Source organism: Podarcis vaucheri (assembly GCF_965113315.1).
Source record: "Podarcis vaucheri genome assembly, chromosome: 11".
Taxonomy (NCBI): domain Eukaryota; kingdom Metazoa; phylum Chordata; class Lepidosauria; order Squamata; family Lacertidae; genus Podarcis; species Podarcis vaucheri.
In genome coordinates, this window is record NC_138749.1 from 50,159,497 (window position 1) to 50,174,554 (window position 15,058).

The following is a 15,058-nucleotide window of genomic DNA, read 5'->3' on the forward strand; positions in this document are numbered from 1 at the left end:
GAGTTGCAGTCCAACAACATCTAGGGACCCACGGTTGGGAAAGGTTGGAAATTGGGGGATGGCAAGCAAGGAAGGGCTCCCACTGCCCTTAAGAAAAAATAGAAAGCAATGAGGAATCCAGTTGTGCATCTCCTGTATCTTATTGAGTCTGACCTTGAGTTCTGAAAGCTCCCCAATTCTTTCGTAGGGGTTTTCCCCAGCCCTGTGCCAACCTTTGATACAACATGTACTTTGCTACTTAGCCTGGATCTCACCGAAATCAGCGGATTTAGCAGGGTTCAATGGGAGGCAGGATTTACCAGTGCTTAGAAACTTAACCCATTTCCAATACCCAGACTCAGTTTACTGCACCGATTTGGCAAACTGTGTTTAGCAATGCCGCTCAGTATAAAAGCGGGTTAATGAGCCATGTTGCGAGAGTACGGCTTTCAAATACTGCTTCGTTTACCAAAGGAATATATGTTTAAATAGCTCGATTTCTTAGCCACCTTAGTGGTATATTAGTATTACTAATACCCAGGTTTTAGTACTAAGTAAATAAGGCTGCCTTCAGACAGGTACACAAGAGGCATGTGACATTGCTCAAATAAGTAACTTATTAACTCATAAAGAAAGCTCCTTCCTGAGCTAGGTTCAGCATAAAAATCGACGTCAAATATCAGCAAACACCTGTGCTGCGGAAGGATATGTTCAGGAACAGATGAGAAGCATTTATTCTTTTTCCAACGGCCATTTAATTTTGTTAAAATGGTTAAGAAGATGCACGATCTACAAGACTTGGATTTTCATTTGAAGCGACGGTCTCGCTCCCGCAAGTCAAGCGACGACCCTCCTCCCCTCAGCGCTACCGAGAGTACTGGTTCGGTGTTCATCAGGTATGTTTAAAAGATTCTTTCCAATCGTTCCATGAGTATTTTGACCCAATGGTTTATAATTATGACCTTACCGATGACACAATGGATTATTATCTACTGCTTCTAAGTGGGTCACTCAGTGTAGCTGATACATTTCTCCTGGGACGTTAATGAAGTTTCAGTTTTGCATCGAGGATCAGGTCCGGCCAAGCTCGGATTCTGTAAAGGCAGACCCCATAATTAAAATGTTTAGGGTCACTTTTGGGATAACTGAATAGAGGCAAGCATTTGTGGCACACCCCATTTAATCTAATCGGCAGTTTTAGAGAGTTCAGTCTCAGTTATGAGACGCAAAGTGGATTCACACAAGCTTCATTTTTTATTAATTTTCCAAAAATATATATATAAACGAACAGACATATAAACAAACAAACATAAACCTCCACCGTATTAAATCAAACTTAGTTACATTGTTAAGTGACTTCCTCATGTCCCCCTGGTTGAATTTCAATGTATATCATTTTAATGGTTTTCCAAATCCAATATTCTTAAAAAATTAACTTAATCGCTTAACATCTTTCTTTCTTTCCAATTCAACATTAAACATATTGATTCATCACATTACGTATTTAAATCCTAAACCTATCTGGTAATTGCAAATTTTTCCAATTAGTTTAACTTAACATATTTAACTAAATTTCATCCATTCTTCCTGGTACTCCTCCTCCTTCTGGTCATGGACTCTTCCAGTCAGGTCGGCTAGCTTCGAAAAGTCCATCATCTTCATCTGCCAATCTTCCACCGCTGGTACTTCTTGTGTTTTCCAATTCTTAGCTAATAAAATTTGAGCAGCAGTTGTGGCATACAAAAATAATTTAACATCTTTCTTGGGCAATTCCAGACCTGTTATTCCAAGAAGAAAGGCCTCTGGTTTCTTAATAAATGTATATTTCAACATTTTTTTTGAATTCATTATAAATCTTCTCCCAGAAGTCTTTCACCTTGGGGCAGGTCCACCACATATGATAGAAAGTACCTTCTTTTTCTTTACATTTCCCACACAAGCTTCATTTTCACTACCATAGTAGATATGACGGAAATAGGGGTGCATGGAGAATTTGATCTTTATTCATTCCTACATGAAATGAACCAATCCACACCTCTCAGACTAATGTACAGATGGGAATCACGCTTTCAACTAGATTTTGTCATTTTCTGGCTGTTCTAACAGTTCTGGGCTTTAAAGATATAAATAGTATGCATTTATATGTGCATTCTGGTTTCTTTTTTAAAAAAAATGTATAATGTACATTTGCGTTGCCAAATTTCAAAAAGTGAAAATCCGGACACAAAGGTTGTTGATCTTTTTGAGTTGTTGAGCTTTTTTATTATTAAATTCACCCAAATCGACATTCCCAACGTGGGTGGCCATATGTCTGGATTTCCCAGACATTTAACCATTTTTCTCCCAGACACTGTTTGCGAAGGCCAAATACCAGCTATGTCCGAGACATATGGCAACCCTAAGTAATTCAACCATGGAACAGAACTGAGTAAAATACATTAAAATGATAGTACAGTGGTACCTCGGGTTAAGTACTTAATTCGTTCTGGAGGTCCGCTCTTAACCTGAAACTGTTCTTAACCTGAAGCACCACTTTAGCTAATGGGGCCTCCCGCCACCACCACGCCGCCGGAGCACGATTTCTGTTCTCATCCTGAAGCAAAGTTCTTAACCCGAGGTATTATTTCTGGGTTAGCGGAGTATGTAACCTGAAGTGTATATAACCCGAGGTACCACTGTAGTGGATTGGAAATAGGCAAATTATCCCATCTCTAGAGCTAATGTGGTCTAGCTCCCCAACCTACAGTACTGCCATAGCACCCAAAAGATGAGATGTGGACCAAAAGAATTTTTGATTTGGATATCCCAGGTTACCAGACACACTGGGGGTACCTTGCCCAAGCCCCTCTCCTCACCCCCTCAAAATGCTAGAGCTGGCCCTTTCTTGTGCACTTTAAATCAACTTTGTGATAAGATCTAAGCCTGCTTCACAGGTAACAGGAATCAGTTTCATGGTTGCACCGCGAAGCTTCCACAAGCAAGAACTTTGGCATCCTTACATAATGCTATCAAACTGTTGATGAGACACTTTGATATTGCTGACGTCGCAAATGTGAGAAATTGTACAGAAGCAAATATTCCGTCTCCCCTCCCAAATTAGATGTCTCGTTCAAATCAGCTATTGAATATCAACAACTGCCAATAACACTGAGAAATGCAATCATTTCTGTGTGCTTTGTGTTGAATCAGCAGCAGGCAATTCAGTCGAGCTAAATAAAATGGGCACCAGCTATCTTGATAGGGGCTGCAGCCACACAACATTTTATTCTAGAATCAATAGAAACTGAGTGCTTGCTTTTTTATATCATAGTCCACACAAAATCTAGTTCTATTGCATATTTTTGCTCTTGAAAAGTGTTTCGTAAAAAACTAGTTTCGCTGTGAAAATAAAAGCTCATTGCTTTACCCCATGGTGTGTCCCTTTGAAATGGGCGCACCTGCCCATTGATGCTATAAGTGGGTATATACCAAGATCACAATCACCGCTTCCTTTCTCCACTTGGGGCATGTGTAAGGAGGAAAAGGCATGGATGACCTAATCATGGGAAGGGTTTCCAACTCAATATCAAGTAACCACACCTTGTGGACAGCAGGATCTAGAAGGTCCTGATTCCTACCCTCAAACAAAAGACTTGGACTCACTGCTCAGGAAATCCTGATAGTTGTATCAAGGAAGTTAGCACATGACCTTTGCATCAGCTCAGGTTACAAGTTGAAGGCTCAAAAGATACCTTGGCAGAGGCTAGGATAGGTAGCTAAGCTTAAGCTTGAGCAAAAGAACCCCAATGTATGGCACACCCAGTGCTTTTTTCTGGGGGTACGCAGGGGTACGCATAGCCCTAAACATTTTGTGAATCTTTGTACTTTTGTCCATTTACTGTATTCATTTTTCCCGATTTGAACTATAAAATGGTGGTTTTCTTGAGTCAAAAATGAGAGTACCCCTAAACTTTTTTTAAAAAAAAGCACTGGACACAGCCCTCCCACTTGTTTTAAAATGCTTCTCCCAGTCACCACTTGAGCTATCTCCACCCTCACCTAAGAATCCTCCTCACCCTTGGGCAGATGCTGCCATTCCTGTCTCATTTCGCTTGGCATCACCTGGGGCATATATTGAGGATGAGCATGAATAATGCTGGATTGATTTAAAAAAAACACATTTTTATGCTACAGATGGGTTAGTGCGTACACAGCCTTAGACTCTGATCTGGTTGTGGTTTATTTGAAGTACAGTGGTACCTCTAGATACGAACGGGATCCGTTCCGGAGCCCCGTTCGCATCTAGAGGTAAACGTATCTAGCGACGGCACATCTGTGCACGCACACGTTGCTTTTGACCACTTCTGTGCATGCGCGTGACATCATTTTGAGCGTCTGCACATGCGCAAGTGGCGAAACCCGGAAGTAACGCGCTCCATTACTTCCGGGTTGCCGTGGAGCACAACTCGAACACGCTCAACTAGAAGCGTATTTAACCCGAGGTATGACTGTACAGTGGACGCTCGGGTTGCGAACGTGATCAGTGCGGGAAGCACATTTGCAACCCATCAGCGCTGCATCTGCACATGCGCAGGTTGCAATTCGGTGCTTCTGTGCATGCGCAAGCACCGAAACCTGGAAGTAACCCATTCCAGTACTTCCGGGTTCGGCGCGGTGCGCAACCCAAATTTGCACAACCCAAAGCGTCTGTAACCCGAGGTATGACTGTATTGTATGGCGCATTCTCTGTACCTATGGACAGCCAGCATTCTCGAAGTACTTATGGAAGTGGATTGTGTGAAGTTTGCAACGCAGTGTTGTTTGGGCCTTCTGCCAGTCTTGGGACTATCACATCTCATCCTGAAGGGAATGAGATATATACCAGTCTACCTCCACCACTTAATGAATTTCCTTCTGTTACCCTGTACCCTCAAGTATTAAAAGGTAACCTGGCTGTTGCCGTGAAAGCTGTTAACCTTGAAAAGGGGAATTGAATTTGTCCAAACCGCACTAGAAAAGCACGTTCAGCCATGTATTTCATTCTCTAGCAGTAACAATTTTAATTCTGCACACAGACAGCCAAGCTGAGCAGGTAATCAAAATAAAATAGAAAAACCCTGTCCTCTGATTCCTGGTAGATATCTTTGTTATGTTGCTTTCCCCCCTAAACTACAAGACACGGAGCTTACATATTAGTTAAGGGTGAACGCTTCCATACGGTCACTCTTTCTCTTCCTTCTCCTTCCCCAACTTCCAGCTGCTCAAAGTACTCTCAGAACACCGTTTGCAATCCCACCTTGGGGTGGAAAACCAATCCTATTAGAGTTGCGTAATAGCCAATCAAAACAGTGTGTTTGGCTCCCCTTTTCCCCTGCTAATCAATAGATAGCATTTTTATCCTATACCTTTTCATCAAAAGACTTGGATTTCTCTGAATGCAGGCATACACATACACACACACAGACGCACACTAATTTGTTGATATTTGCTATAGCCCAACAATCCTGTTTTGTTATAGCAAATGCCTGACCTGCTCTGGATCCTATAACCAGTGCTCTTTTTCTAGAAAAAGAAGTGTTGGAACTCACCATGAACACCTCCCTCGTTCTCTTGGAATGGCACCTACTAGAGAGGTGCCGGAATTGAGTTTCGACAAGTTTTGGCTGGAAAAAAGCCCTCCTATAACAGATAGAGCAGGGGTCGGCCCATGGACCCCTGCTGCCCGCTCAGGGACCCCCACCACCTGCTTGGTCGGCTCCCGTGCGTCGTGCTAAACCAGAGCAGAGCAGGGACCGCCTTCCTCAGCGCTGGCAGGCTTCCCATTGGCTGCAGGAAGGTCCGGCAGTCAATGGGAAGCTGCGCACACCTCCTCTGCACTGGAAGGAGCGCCATAAATAGTGTTTGCGCATGCATGTGCGCTCTCTGGCCCATCGTGGCATCTGCGGGACTGTGAACCAGCCCCAAGCCACAAAAACTTTGCTGACCGCTGGAATAGACAGATATAACTCTAGAAATCGTTTAAATGTTGTTGTTGAGTCATTTAGTCGTGTCCGACTCTTCGTGACCCCATGGACCAGAGCATGCCAGGCACTTCTGTCTTCCACTGCCTCCCACAGTTTGGTCAAATTCATGCTGGTAGCTTCCAGAACACTGTCCAACCATCTTGTCCTCTGTCATCCCCTTCTCCTTGTGCCCTCCATCTTTCCCAACATCAGGGTCTTTTCCAGGGAGTCTTCTCTTCTCATGAGGTGGCCAAAGTATTGGAGTCTCAGCTTCAGGATCTGTCCTTCCAGTGAGCACTCAGGGTTGATTTCCTGAAGAATGGATACGTTTGATCTTCTTGCAGTCCATGGGACTCTCAAGAGTCTCCTCCAGCACCATAATTCAAAAGCATCAATTCTTCGGCGATCAGCCTTCTTCATGGTCCAGCTCTCACTTCCATACATCACTACTGGGAAAACCATAGCTTTAACTATATGGACCTTTGTCGGCAAGGTGATGTCTAGATCGTTTAACTATACAGATAATATTTGAAAACTATCCACATGGTGCCACCAGACAGATACCCTTGGGAAACATTATGATTGTGACCTGAGAAAGATAGAAAGAAAAAGAGGCCATCAGGTTTCTTTCCTGGATTGTATTTTTACCTTCAACATCTAGCAGAGTTTATGTTGCTATTTTGGCCTTACCCAAAAGATGTTTCTAGCAAGGGCACTATCATTTATACAAGTGCACATCTTGACATGTCTCCACGATGATGAAGTATCTGTGACTCGGGGATGGAGATGGAATCAATCTAAAATGACTGTGGTGTAGCAAGCAATATTTGTCTGGATCGTGCCCAGCTGACCTGTGTCCCAAATAATGAGACTTACTGTGCGAAAATCGATTCTGCTGCACTCTGATCTCATTTCAAGGGGGCTAATCGTGTTGGCTGGTGTTGCAGCAAACTGCCAACCATTCTGATCTATTTGATTCATATGTTTATTTATATACTGCTCAGTACTGAAACAGCCTCTAAGCAGTTTACAAAAATAATGAATTCTTTCTCTTCCTCTGTATATACATATATATATTATACATGTACATGCACACAAACATCAATGAATCGAAAAAACAACAATACAAAACAATAAAATTCCTCAAAAAGTAAAAAAAAACCAACCTGCGGCATATTTTGAAAACCTCTTAAGATTCTCCTGCTGGAAGAGGCATCTGAAGTAGTGTCCTCATCGCTCTGTATCAAGTATGTTCTCCCATTTGGTTTTATTTGTATTTTAACATAGAAAGATTCCTTTAAAAAAAAAAACCTTCTAAAAATACTTTTGAAAAGTTGGAGACATCCCCGTCCAGTTCATAATCCTATTTTAAAGGTAAAGGTGAAGGTACCTCTGACCATTAGGTCCAGTCGCGGACGACTCTGGGGTTGCGGCGCTCATCTTGCTCTATAGGCCGAGGGAGCTGGCGTTTGTCCGCAGACAGCTTCCGGGTCATGTGGCCAGCATGACTAAGCCGCTTCTGGCGAACCAGAGCAGCACATGGAAACGCCATTTACCTTCCCGCCAGAGTGGTACCTATTTATCTACTTGCACTTTGACGTGCTTTCGAACTGCTAGGTTGGCAGGAGCCAGGACCGAACAACGGGAGCTCACCCCGTTGCAGGGATTCAAACCATTGACCTTCTGATCGGCAAGCCCTAGGCTCCGCGTCCCTATCCTATTTTAGAATACTGCAAAGGATGATTTTTGTAGATTTATATGTGCTTCCTGAAACGGTTGGTTTGTCTCTACGGTAGGATAAGCTTTAGTTGCTGGAATTTATTCAGTGCATGGATTGGCTGCAGCAAGCAGGGCTTTGCAATGTGACCCCACGACCCCCTTGGGCATCCTTACAACATGATTCTCAGACCTAGGTTCTAACCCCCATTCAGTGACGAAAATCACGGGGTGACCTTGGGCCAGTCATTCTCTCTCAGCCACTCCTACGTCACGGGACTTATTGTGACCATAAAATGGGATGCTGCTGCCTTGAACTCCTTCGAGGAAAGGTGGGCTGTAAATGGAGTAAGTGAATGAATAACGTGATCTGCCAATATATAGTATGTGATGCTGTTTCATAAATTCATCTTGCTACACGTATGCCAATTACTCATGCTGCAGGAAACCAGAGCCAGTCATGGATTTTCTCAGGATCTTACAGTACAGAGAAAACAATGCCCATATCTATCTGTGGTATTAAGTGCATGAACAGGCACACCCTAAATGTTCAATGCATTCTGCTGAAGCTACAGGCTTTTTTTTTAGTTTTAGTTTTAGGTGTGATGCCCTTTCCTCTTATTTTTATACTGTATTACCTGTGGGCAGTCACATCCATTCTTTGAAGCGTAGCTGATTAAGAGTTTGGTTTTCTCAGTTACTCAGAAGCACCGCTAAAAAAATAATATTATATCCTTCTTGCTATGCAAGTGGTTACTCCTCACAACTGTATTCGCAAATCTTTGATCTTTTAAGTAATTTAATGAGAGGATTTCAGGCTGGCCAAAATCCATACCATTGTCAGCTATGCGACAGGCAAATGATCCGAGGCAGTAATTAGATAAACAGCTGAAAACTGACAATCAGGAGCCAATGAGGGAAGAGAAAGGTATTCATTTCTCATATATATTTGATTAGTGCCGCTGAAGAGATATGAGTGGTGATGGTGAATAAGGTTAAGACTCCTCCAGCTCTCCTCCTGTAGTATTCTTGGTATTCAAATACCGCATATATCTAACTAATGTCTCCTCAGTCATACGTATCAGTTCCTCTTCTCTAGAATCCATGAGTAATGCCTGTGCATTTTCTAGGCCAAAAGCCTAGATGCTGACATGTCAAGCCTTGCTCCTACTTCCAAAGGGAACATTGCTCTCCCTTTGCGCATGCCTTTAAGTAGCTTTTTTTCCCCAACCTGGTGCATTCATGATATTTTGGACTACAACTCCCATCAACCTCTGCCAGCATGGCCAATAGTTAGGGTGATGGGCATTGTAGTCCAATAACATCTGGAAGGCGCCAGGTAGAGAAAGTCTGCTTGAAAGAAGAGGGTGAGCATTCTTCTGCCCAGTTCCATTATCATTACCATGGGAGTATCCCACATAGCGGGTGGCGCTGTGGGTTAAACCACAGAGCCTAGGACTTGCCGATCAGATGGTCGGTGGTTCGAATCCCCGCGTCGGGGTGAGCTCCCATTGCTCGGTCTCTGCTCCTGCCAACCTAGCAGCTCGAAAGATGTCAAAGTGCAAGTAGATAAATAGGTACCGTTCCGGCGGGAAGGTAAACGGTGTTTCCGTGCGCTGCTCTGGTTCACCAGAAGTGGCTTAGTCATGCTGGCCACATGACCCAGAAGCTGTACGCCGGCTCCCTCGGCCAATAAAGCGAGATGAGCGCTGCAACCCCAGAGTCAGCCACGACTGGACCTAATGGTGAGGGGTCCCTTTAGCTTTACCTATCCCACATAAGGAAAGGAGATAGGAAAGGAGGGTGAGGGGACTTCACAAATGACAGTATAAAGAACATAAATTGCAGGTAAGCAAACTGTCCTTCCCCCCTCTGGGTGTTCATTTTTCTGGGCAGGCAAAACTGGGTGATCTGGAATACCTAAGGAGCAGAGCAGTTTATGGATGACAGCCCTATCAAGAAGAGCATTTGTCTATGCGTTTCAGTCCAATGCACAGTGTTTCACAGATTTAGATAGATTTGATCAAGCAGCCTTCCTCCAGAGCTCCATGACTAGGACTGTTCTGGAGAAGGTAAAGTAAATGTTTCATGGTTGTTAATGGAATGTCCTCCAACGAGGCAAGGAGAGGTTGTTCTGCCAACTCACAGCATGTGATAGTGGAAACAATCCAGTGGGAGGGAAGTCACTGAGGAGAAGTCATTCAGGAGAAGTGTGATGAACCTTTTATGGCTCACCATAACAAATCAATAGGGTTTTCCCCTGTCATTGGAACGGTTCCATCCTGTCATAAGGCCCGGAGCCTAGGGTCTGGAGAGCATGTTGATTATTAGAGCCAGGCAGGAGAACTGGAAGGAGAAGACTAAATGAAAAATAGAGATGATTTTGGGAACAGTGAACTAGATGTCAAAACGCTTTTCCCTGGTAGATGCAGTGCTATGGTGAGTAAGAGAGTCTGAAGCATAGGTCACATGCCCTCCTGGGAAAGGTGTTAGGTATGGGCAACACTTGAAAGAAAGGAGACAAAGGTTGCAGGTAGACAGAGGTTCAAAGTGTTTCCATATCAATTGGATAAGAACTAAGGACTAACTCCAAAGCAGACCCGAGCCTATTACAGGGGACCTCAGGTTGCCAGGGCCTTTAAAGAAGCATTTAACAAATGGGTGCACAAACACACTGTGTCTTTCCCAAGGAGGCCAGAATGCAAAACCCTCCCAAAAACCCAACACTACTAAAGAGGGCAGGAGAGAAGAATACAAAGACTTCCAGTGTGTACAATGTGAACATTCCCTCCAACATATCCAAGCCAAAAACTAGGACTCGCATCTTCTGGGTTGCACCCCTGCTCAAGTCATGTGATCCCCATGAGAGTATGGAGCCCCAAAATTGGGGGGGGGCGCAGTGCTGTCACACATGAGCACAAAACCCCAAAATTGGATGGCCTGATTTAAGGGGTATCTGGCTCTTGAGGGGTATGATAGTCTAGGACGGAATTCAGTCAATGTGATGGGACCCGGCAAACAAATGAGAATGGGCTCCATCACAAAACATAGGATTTTCCTGCTGAACGCTTCCTGGTATGAAGGCTGTCCATCAGAAGATTCCACTAGGGCTAGATCAGGGGTGGGTAACCTCAGGCCTGGGGGCCAAATGCGATCTTCCACGCTTCTGTATCTGGCCCTCAGGAACCTCCAACGCCATACCTCTTCCCAAGTTACATCATCTCTACCCAGGCTATTCCCCTCACTGGCCCTGTTTTGTGCCCTCCTTTTGCCTGGTTGGAATGTGTCCTTGAGTTCTGATAATGGCTTTTATTTGCCTGGATGAAGGATCTTGCTGTTCTCGCTTCTGGTTTAGCCCCTCAGTCCCTTCCTCCACCTCCTGGAAAAGCCCCCAAGAGCCGCACGGAGCGTGTGTGTGGCTCTTGGGGGCTTTTCCCCAAGTCAGTGACGGGCTGCCCTTCTCCCTCCTCGGGGAAATGCCTACAAGCGCTGCACACACGCTCCACACAGCTCATGAAAGGGAGCGCTGAGCAGAGCCCGGGATGCATACAGACTCTGCTCAGCGCTCCCTTTAAAGAATTTTTTTTTCTTGCATACCCCCTCTAAATACTAGGTGCGTCTTATGGTCGGGTGCGTCTTATGGAGCGAAAAGTACGGTGCGTAGAAGGTAGAAGAATTGCTAGGTGAAGGAGAACCATGACTGGCATTGTCATATATGGGGAAAACATATGTGGAGAGGTCTTCTTATGGAACCAGTTGGCATCCCCCTAAACAGGTTGGCTATTATGGTTTGCTTCTTAAGTTTCTAGAAACAGTTTGTAATAAACTACTAACAACCGTGAAATGTCACCAGCAGCTGTGTTATATCTCCCTCCGGCTCCAGGAATATAAACAGAACAGAAAGGTGATCTTCAGAATAGGAGACAAACCTAGTTCTGTGACCAAACATTGTGATGTCCTATTTGCGTGTATCTATTTGAAAACATGTGCACTTGAAGTTAGAAATGCATGGCAAAAATTTTCTTTAAGATCCATTTGAAAACCATGCCCGAGAACCAGTGTTCAGCCTGCCAGAGGTGGTGGTGGTGGCTCGGCTTGTGTTTCTGGAACAGTCTGTACCCCATGTGGCACAGAAAATCACTTTCGCAGCTGCAGCTTTCAAAGGTTGTCTGTGTGATGCAGCACAGAAATCTGCTGTTCAATGAAAAAAGGATGGAGAATCTCACCAGATGTGTCCCGAGTCCTTGATGTGCCTAAAGCAGCTCTTTCGGATCCTGGCAAAGAAACAGGACCCCAATTAAAGTGATCAGGACCTTTCAAGATGATGCCCTTTTTTGTCCATTCATTGTGCAGTGTTTTTTTCAAATGCAGCATGGGATAAACGCCATTCCTGAAGGCAACACTTGCAGTGCAGCAAAATCACATTTCTCCAGCACTGTATGCTGCGGTTCTGACTTCAGAAAGTTTGTTAGAACATATCCACAGCAGGAGGAAGAAGAAACGCACTACAAAATTAGGTACAAATTTACAGAAATGATACCTGGCATTTTATAGCCTTGTAACTTGCCTTAAATTATTCCTCATACTGTAGATGTCTACAGTGGAGCTGGTCCCTCCTTGATGAACCATAACCTCTAGATTTCACATTTGAAATACAATAGATTTCTAGCATTTGAAAAACCTGAAACAAAACGTACTCATTTCTTCTTCTCATTCTTTTTGAGAAATTAACCTTACAAAATCTTAGAGACAAAGACTTAATTGTGCATCTTATAACTGCAGCATGTCTTGCTGTTGCTAGACACTGGAGGACATTAAACGTGAACCTATATGAAGTTTGGTATGCTTATGTCTGGGAATTAATTTTGATGGAAAAGTTAACAGAAACGGTACATGAAAGAAAACAATGTGAGAAACTACGTAACTTTCACATAACGTGGTCCTCCTTTATTACATATGCATCAAATACAGAAAATGCATTTAAACCACCTAAGACACATGGGAGCATGTGGAATGATATTTTTTAAACCAGCAACTGTAGAAATAATTTTTATTTGATTATATTACTAAGGTAATTACCTGAACGTAGTTGGGGCTGGGGTTTTTTTAGGGGTTAGGGGAAAACTGTATTTGATTGCTTGTATTTGATTATATGTTGTTCTTATATTCAACTAATAAAATATTCAAAAAAGAAAAGAAAAAGAAATTAGCCTGCTCCCCCTTTTGTTTTGTTTTTAATCTCCCCCTCCCCAAAACATCCTTGCAGAAGCCCTTGTTATTCCTTAAGGCACAAACCATCTATCAAAGACTGACTTGATAATTCTGCCCTGTCTGATTTGAATATAAAATGCCAATTTATCCGTGTACATAACACCCTATAAATATTGGCTTTCCGCTGTGTGGCCTCACCACCAGCTCCCTCCCTCTGGTATGCACAAAGCACTTAGGGAAGAAGCAGATTTGACAGCAGTCTCACAAAGATAAGAAAGAGCGGGAGCCTCTGCTGCTTAACATTCTCCAAAGTGCTGTGCGAATGATAGAAATTCCTGTTGCTAACTCTCTGCGCATGTTGGAAGGCTTCGGGGAGAAGCAGGACTTTGTGCCAATCTAACATTCTCCAAAGTTCAGAGCAGATGGGTTAAGGCCTCAAGATCCAAAATTATGCAGGATTTCAGAACGGCCATGAAAAATATGAAGAACGGATCTCAGTACAACAAGTAAAAAAAAATTGAAATGTAACAATGGTAGATTTGTTCAAGCGGGTACTGTTCAGCCCTGTATGTAGCATTGCTATATTCTAATCTAAATCATGGCTACAATGTCATGCTAAGTGGGCGAGATGCAATTTTGTTAATCATCTAGATGGGCCGTTTAGGGTGTGGATTGCTCGACTGAATAGGGGCTTCCAATTGTGCTGCATTGGCTTTTCACAGAGATGTTTTCCCCGCATCCATAATACATAGGCTATTAAGACTACATAATAATACAGCTACGATTGAGCTGCGTAGTTGCGTAACAAGATCTTGCCGCAGAATAAAAGCTCACAGTTTGAGAAGATTTTCCATCTGCATTGGCAACTGCTCAGTTTCCTATTTATCTTTTGTAAGACTCTGCGGGTTTGAAACTTAAGGCCCCTTTAAAACATTAATTTTTTAATGGCCGTTGAATGGGGAGTAGTTCATTGACTTCACTCCTCAAAAATCTGGAACCCCGTGTAAGAATCCATCTTGTCCAAACTTGCACAGGTTCCAATCCATGGATTCTCCAAGTGGTGGCATTGCATATAAAGTTGCCAGCTTCAGCCTCTAAGAGGACTTCTGTGTCTTTATGAGTTACACAGAAGGAAGGGAGAACATCACCAAGTGTGGCTTCTCTCTTTGTTGCCGCACCTGGCTGAATTGTCTCGTCTGTACATCTCTTAAAGAATCTCTTAAAGGATCTGGGCCTTGCAGTTTCCAATTTGATTCTGCATGTCTTGTGCCTGTTTTGCAGTACCTGCAGAGGACCAGTGCAAATGGAAATGCTTCGCATCCATAACTGGATATGAAACTGAGAACAGGCTGTGGGATTGCACGCTTGTTTCCCACTCTCCTTTGAAGTCTTTTCAGTTAATTTAGAGACCTGATTAGCCCTAATCCAGGGGTCTGCAACCTTTAAGACAAAAAGAGCCACTTGGACCCATTTCCGAAGGAAAAAAAAACCTGGGAGCCGCAAAACCATTGTGACATTTAAAACAAATATATCTCCGGAGCCGCGATCTGACAGCGGGCGGGAAGGTGACGTCGGGACGGTGCGTGACTAACGCATGCACCGCCCCCATGCGACGTCACAGCCAGTACAGCGCCCGCCACAGTGGGGAGTGTCGGGGCGCACAATGCGCCTCCTCCCCTCGCTAGTATCTGCCCCGGAGCCACGGCAAAGGTGTAAAAGAGCCACATGCGGCTCCGGAGCCGCGGGTTGCAGACCCCTGCCATAATCCATTATTAACACCAACAGGGACATCAATGCCCTATCCAGCATTCATAGTGTTACTGGCCACCCAATTGCTGCTGGGCAGTAGCAGGATTCCAGGGGTCTTGGCACTTAACCAGGGTTTGTGTTTCTTGCGGAAAATGAGGCACAGTGGAGACTCGAGTCTTTGTGAAATGTAGTTTATTTTACACTATTTAGAACCTGAATCTTGACACACACAGAGAGAGTTCATAACATTTACATCTCCAGAGGGGCTTGTCCTTCCCGGCAGGGCAACACTGGATCGAAAGGCATCCTAAGCGCCATCGCCATATCGCTCTGTAACAGCCTGCTCCAACCAGCCACATTTCTGCGGCCCTTCAGTCTCTGCATGGAGTTCTTCCTGCTCCTTCTTCCCAGAAAATCCCTGC

At 44.0% G+C, this 15,058-nt stretch overlaps 1 protein-coding gene across 1 annotated transcript in view; it reads left to right on the forward strand.

The window, feature by feature from the left end:
* Positions 1-674: 674 nt before the first annotated feature.
* GRAMD2B (GRAM domain containing 2B) overlaps positions 675-15,058 on the forward strand; it is a 57,202-nt gene continuing 42,818 nt past the window's right edge. The window contains exon 1 of the mRNA XM_082191604.1: positions 675-875. Coding sequence (XP_082047730.1) covers positions 748-875 — 128 coding nt within the window. The 5' untranslated portion in view covers positions 675-747. The remainder of the gene's footprint in view (positions 876-15,058) is intronic.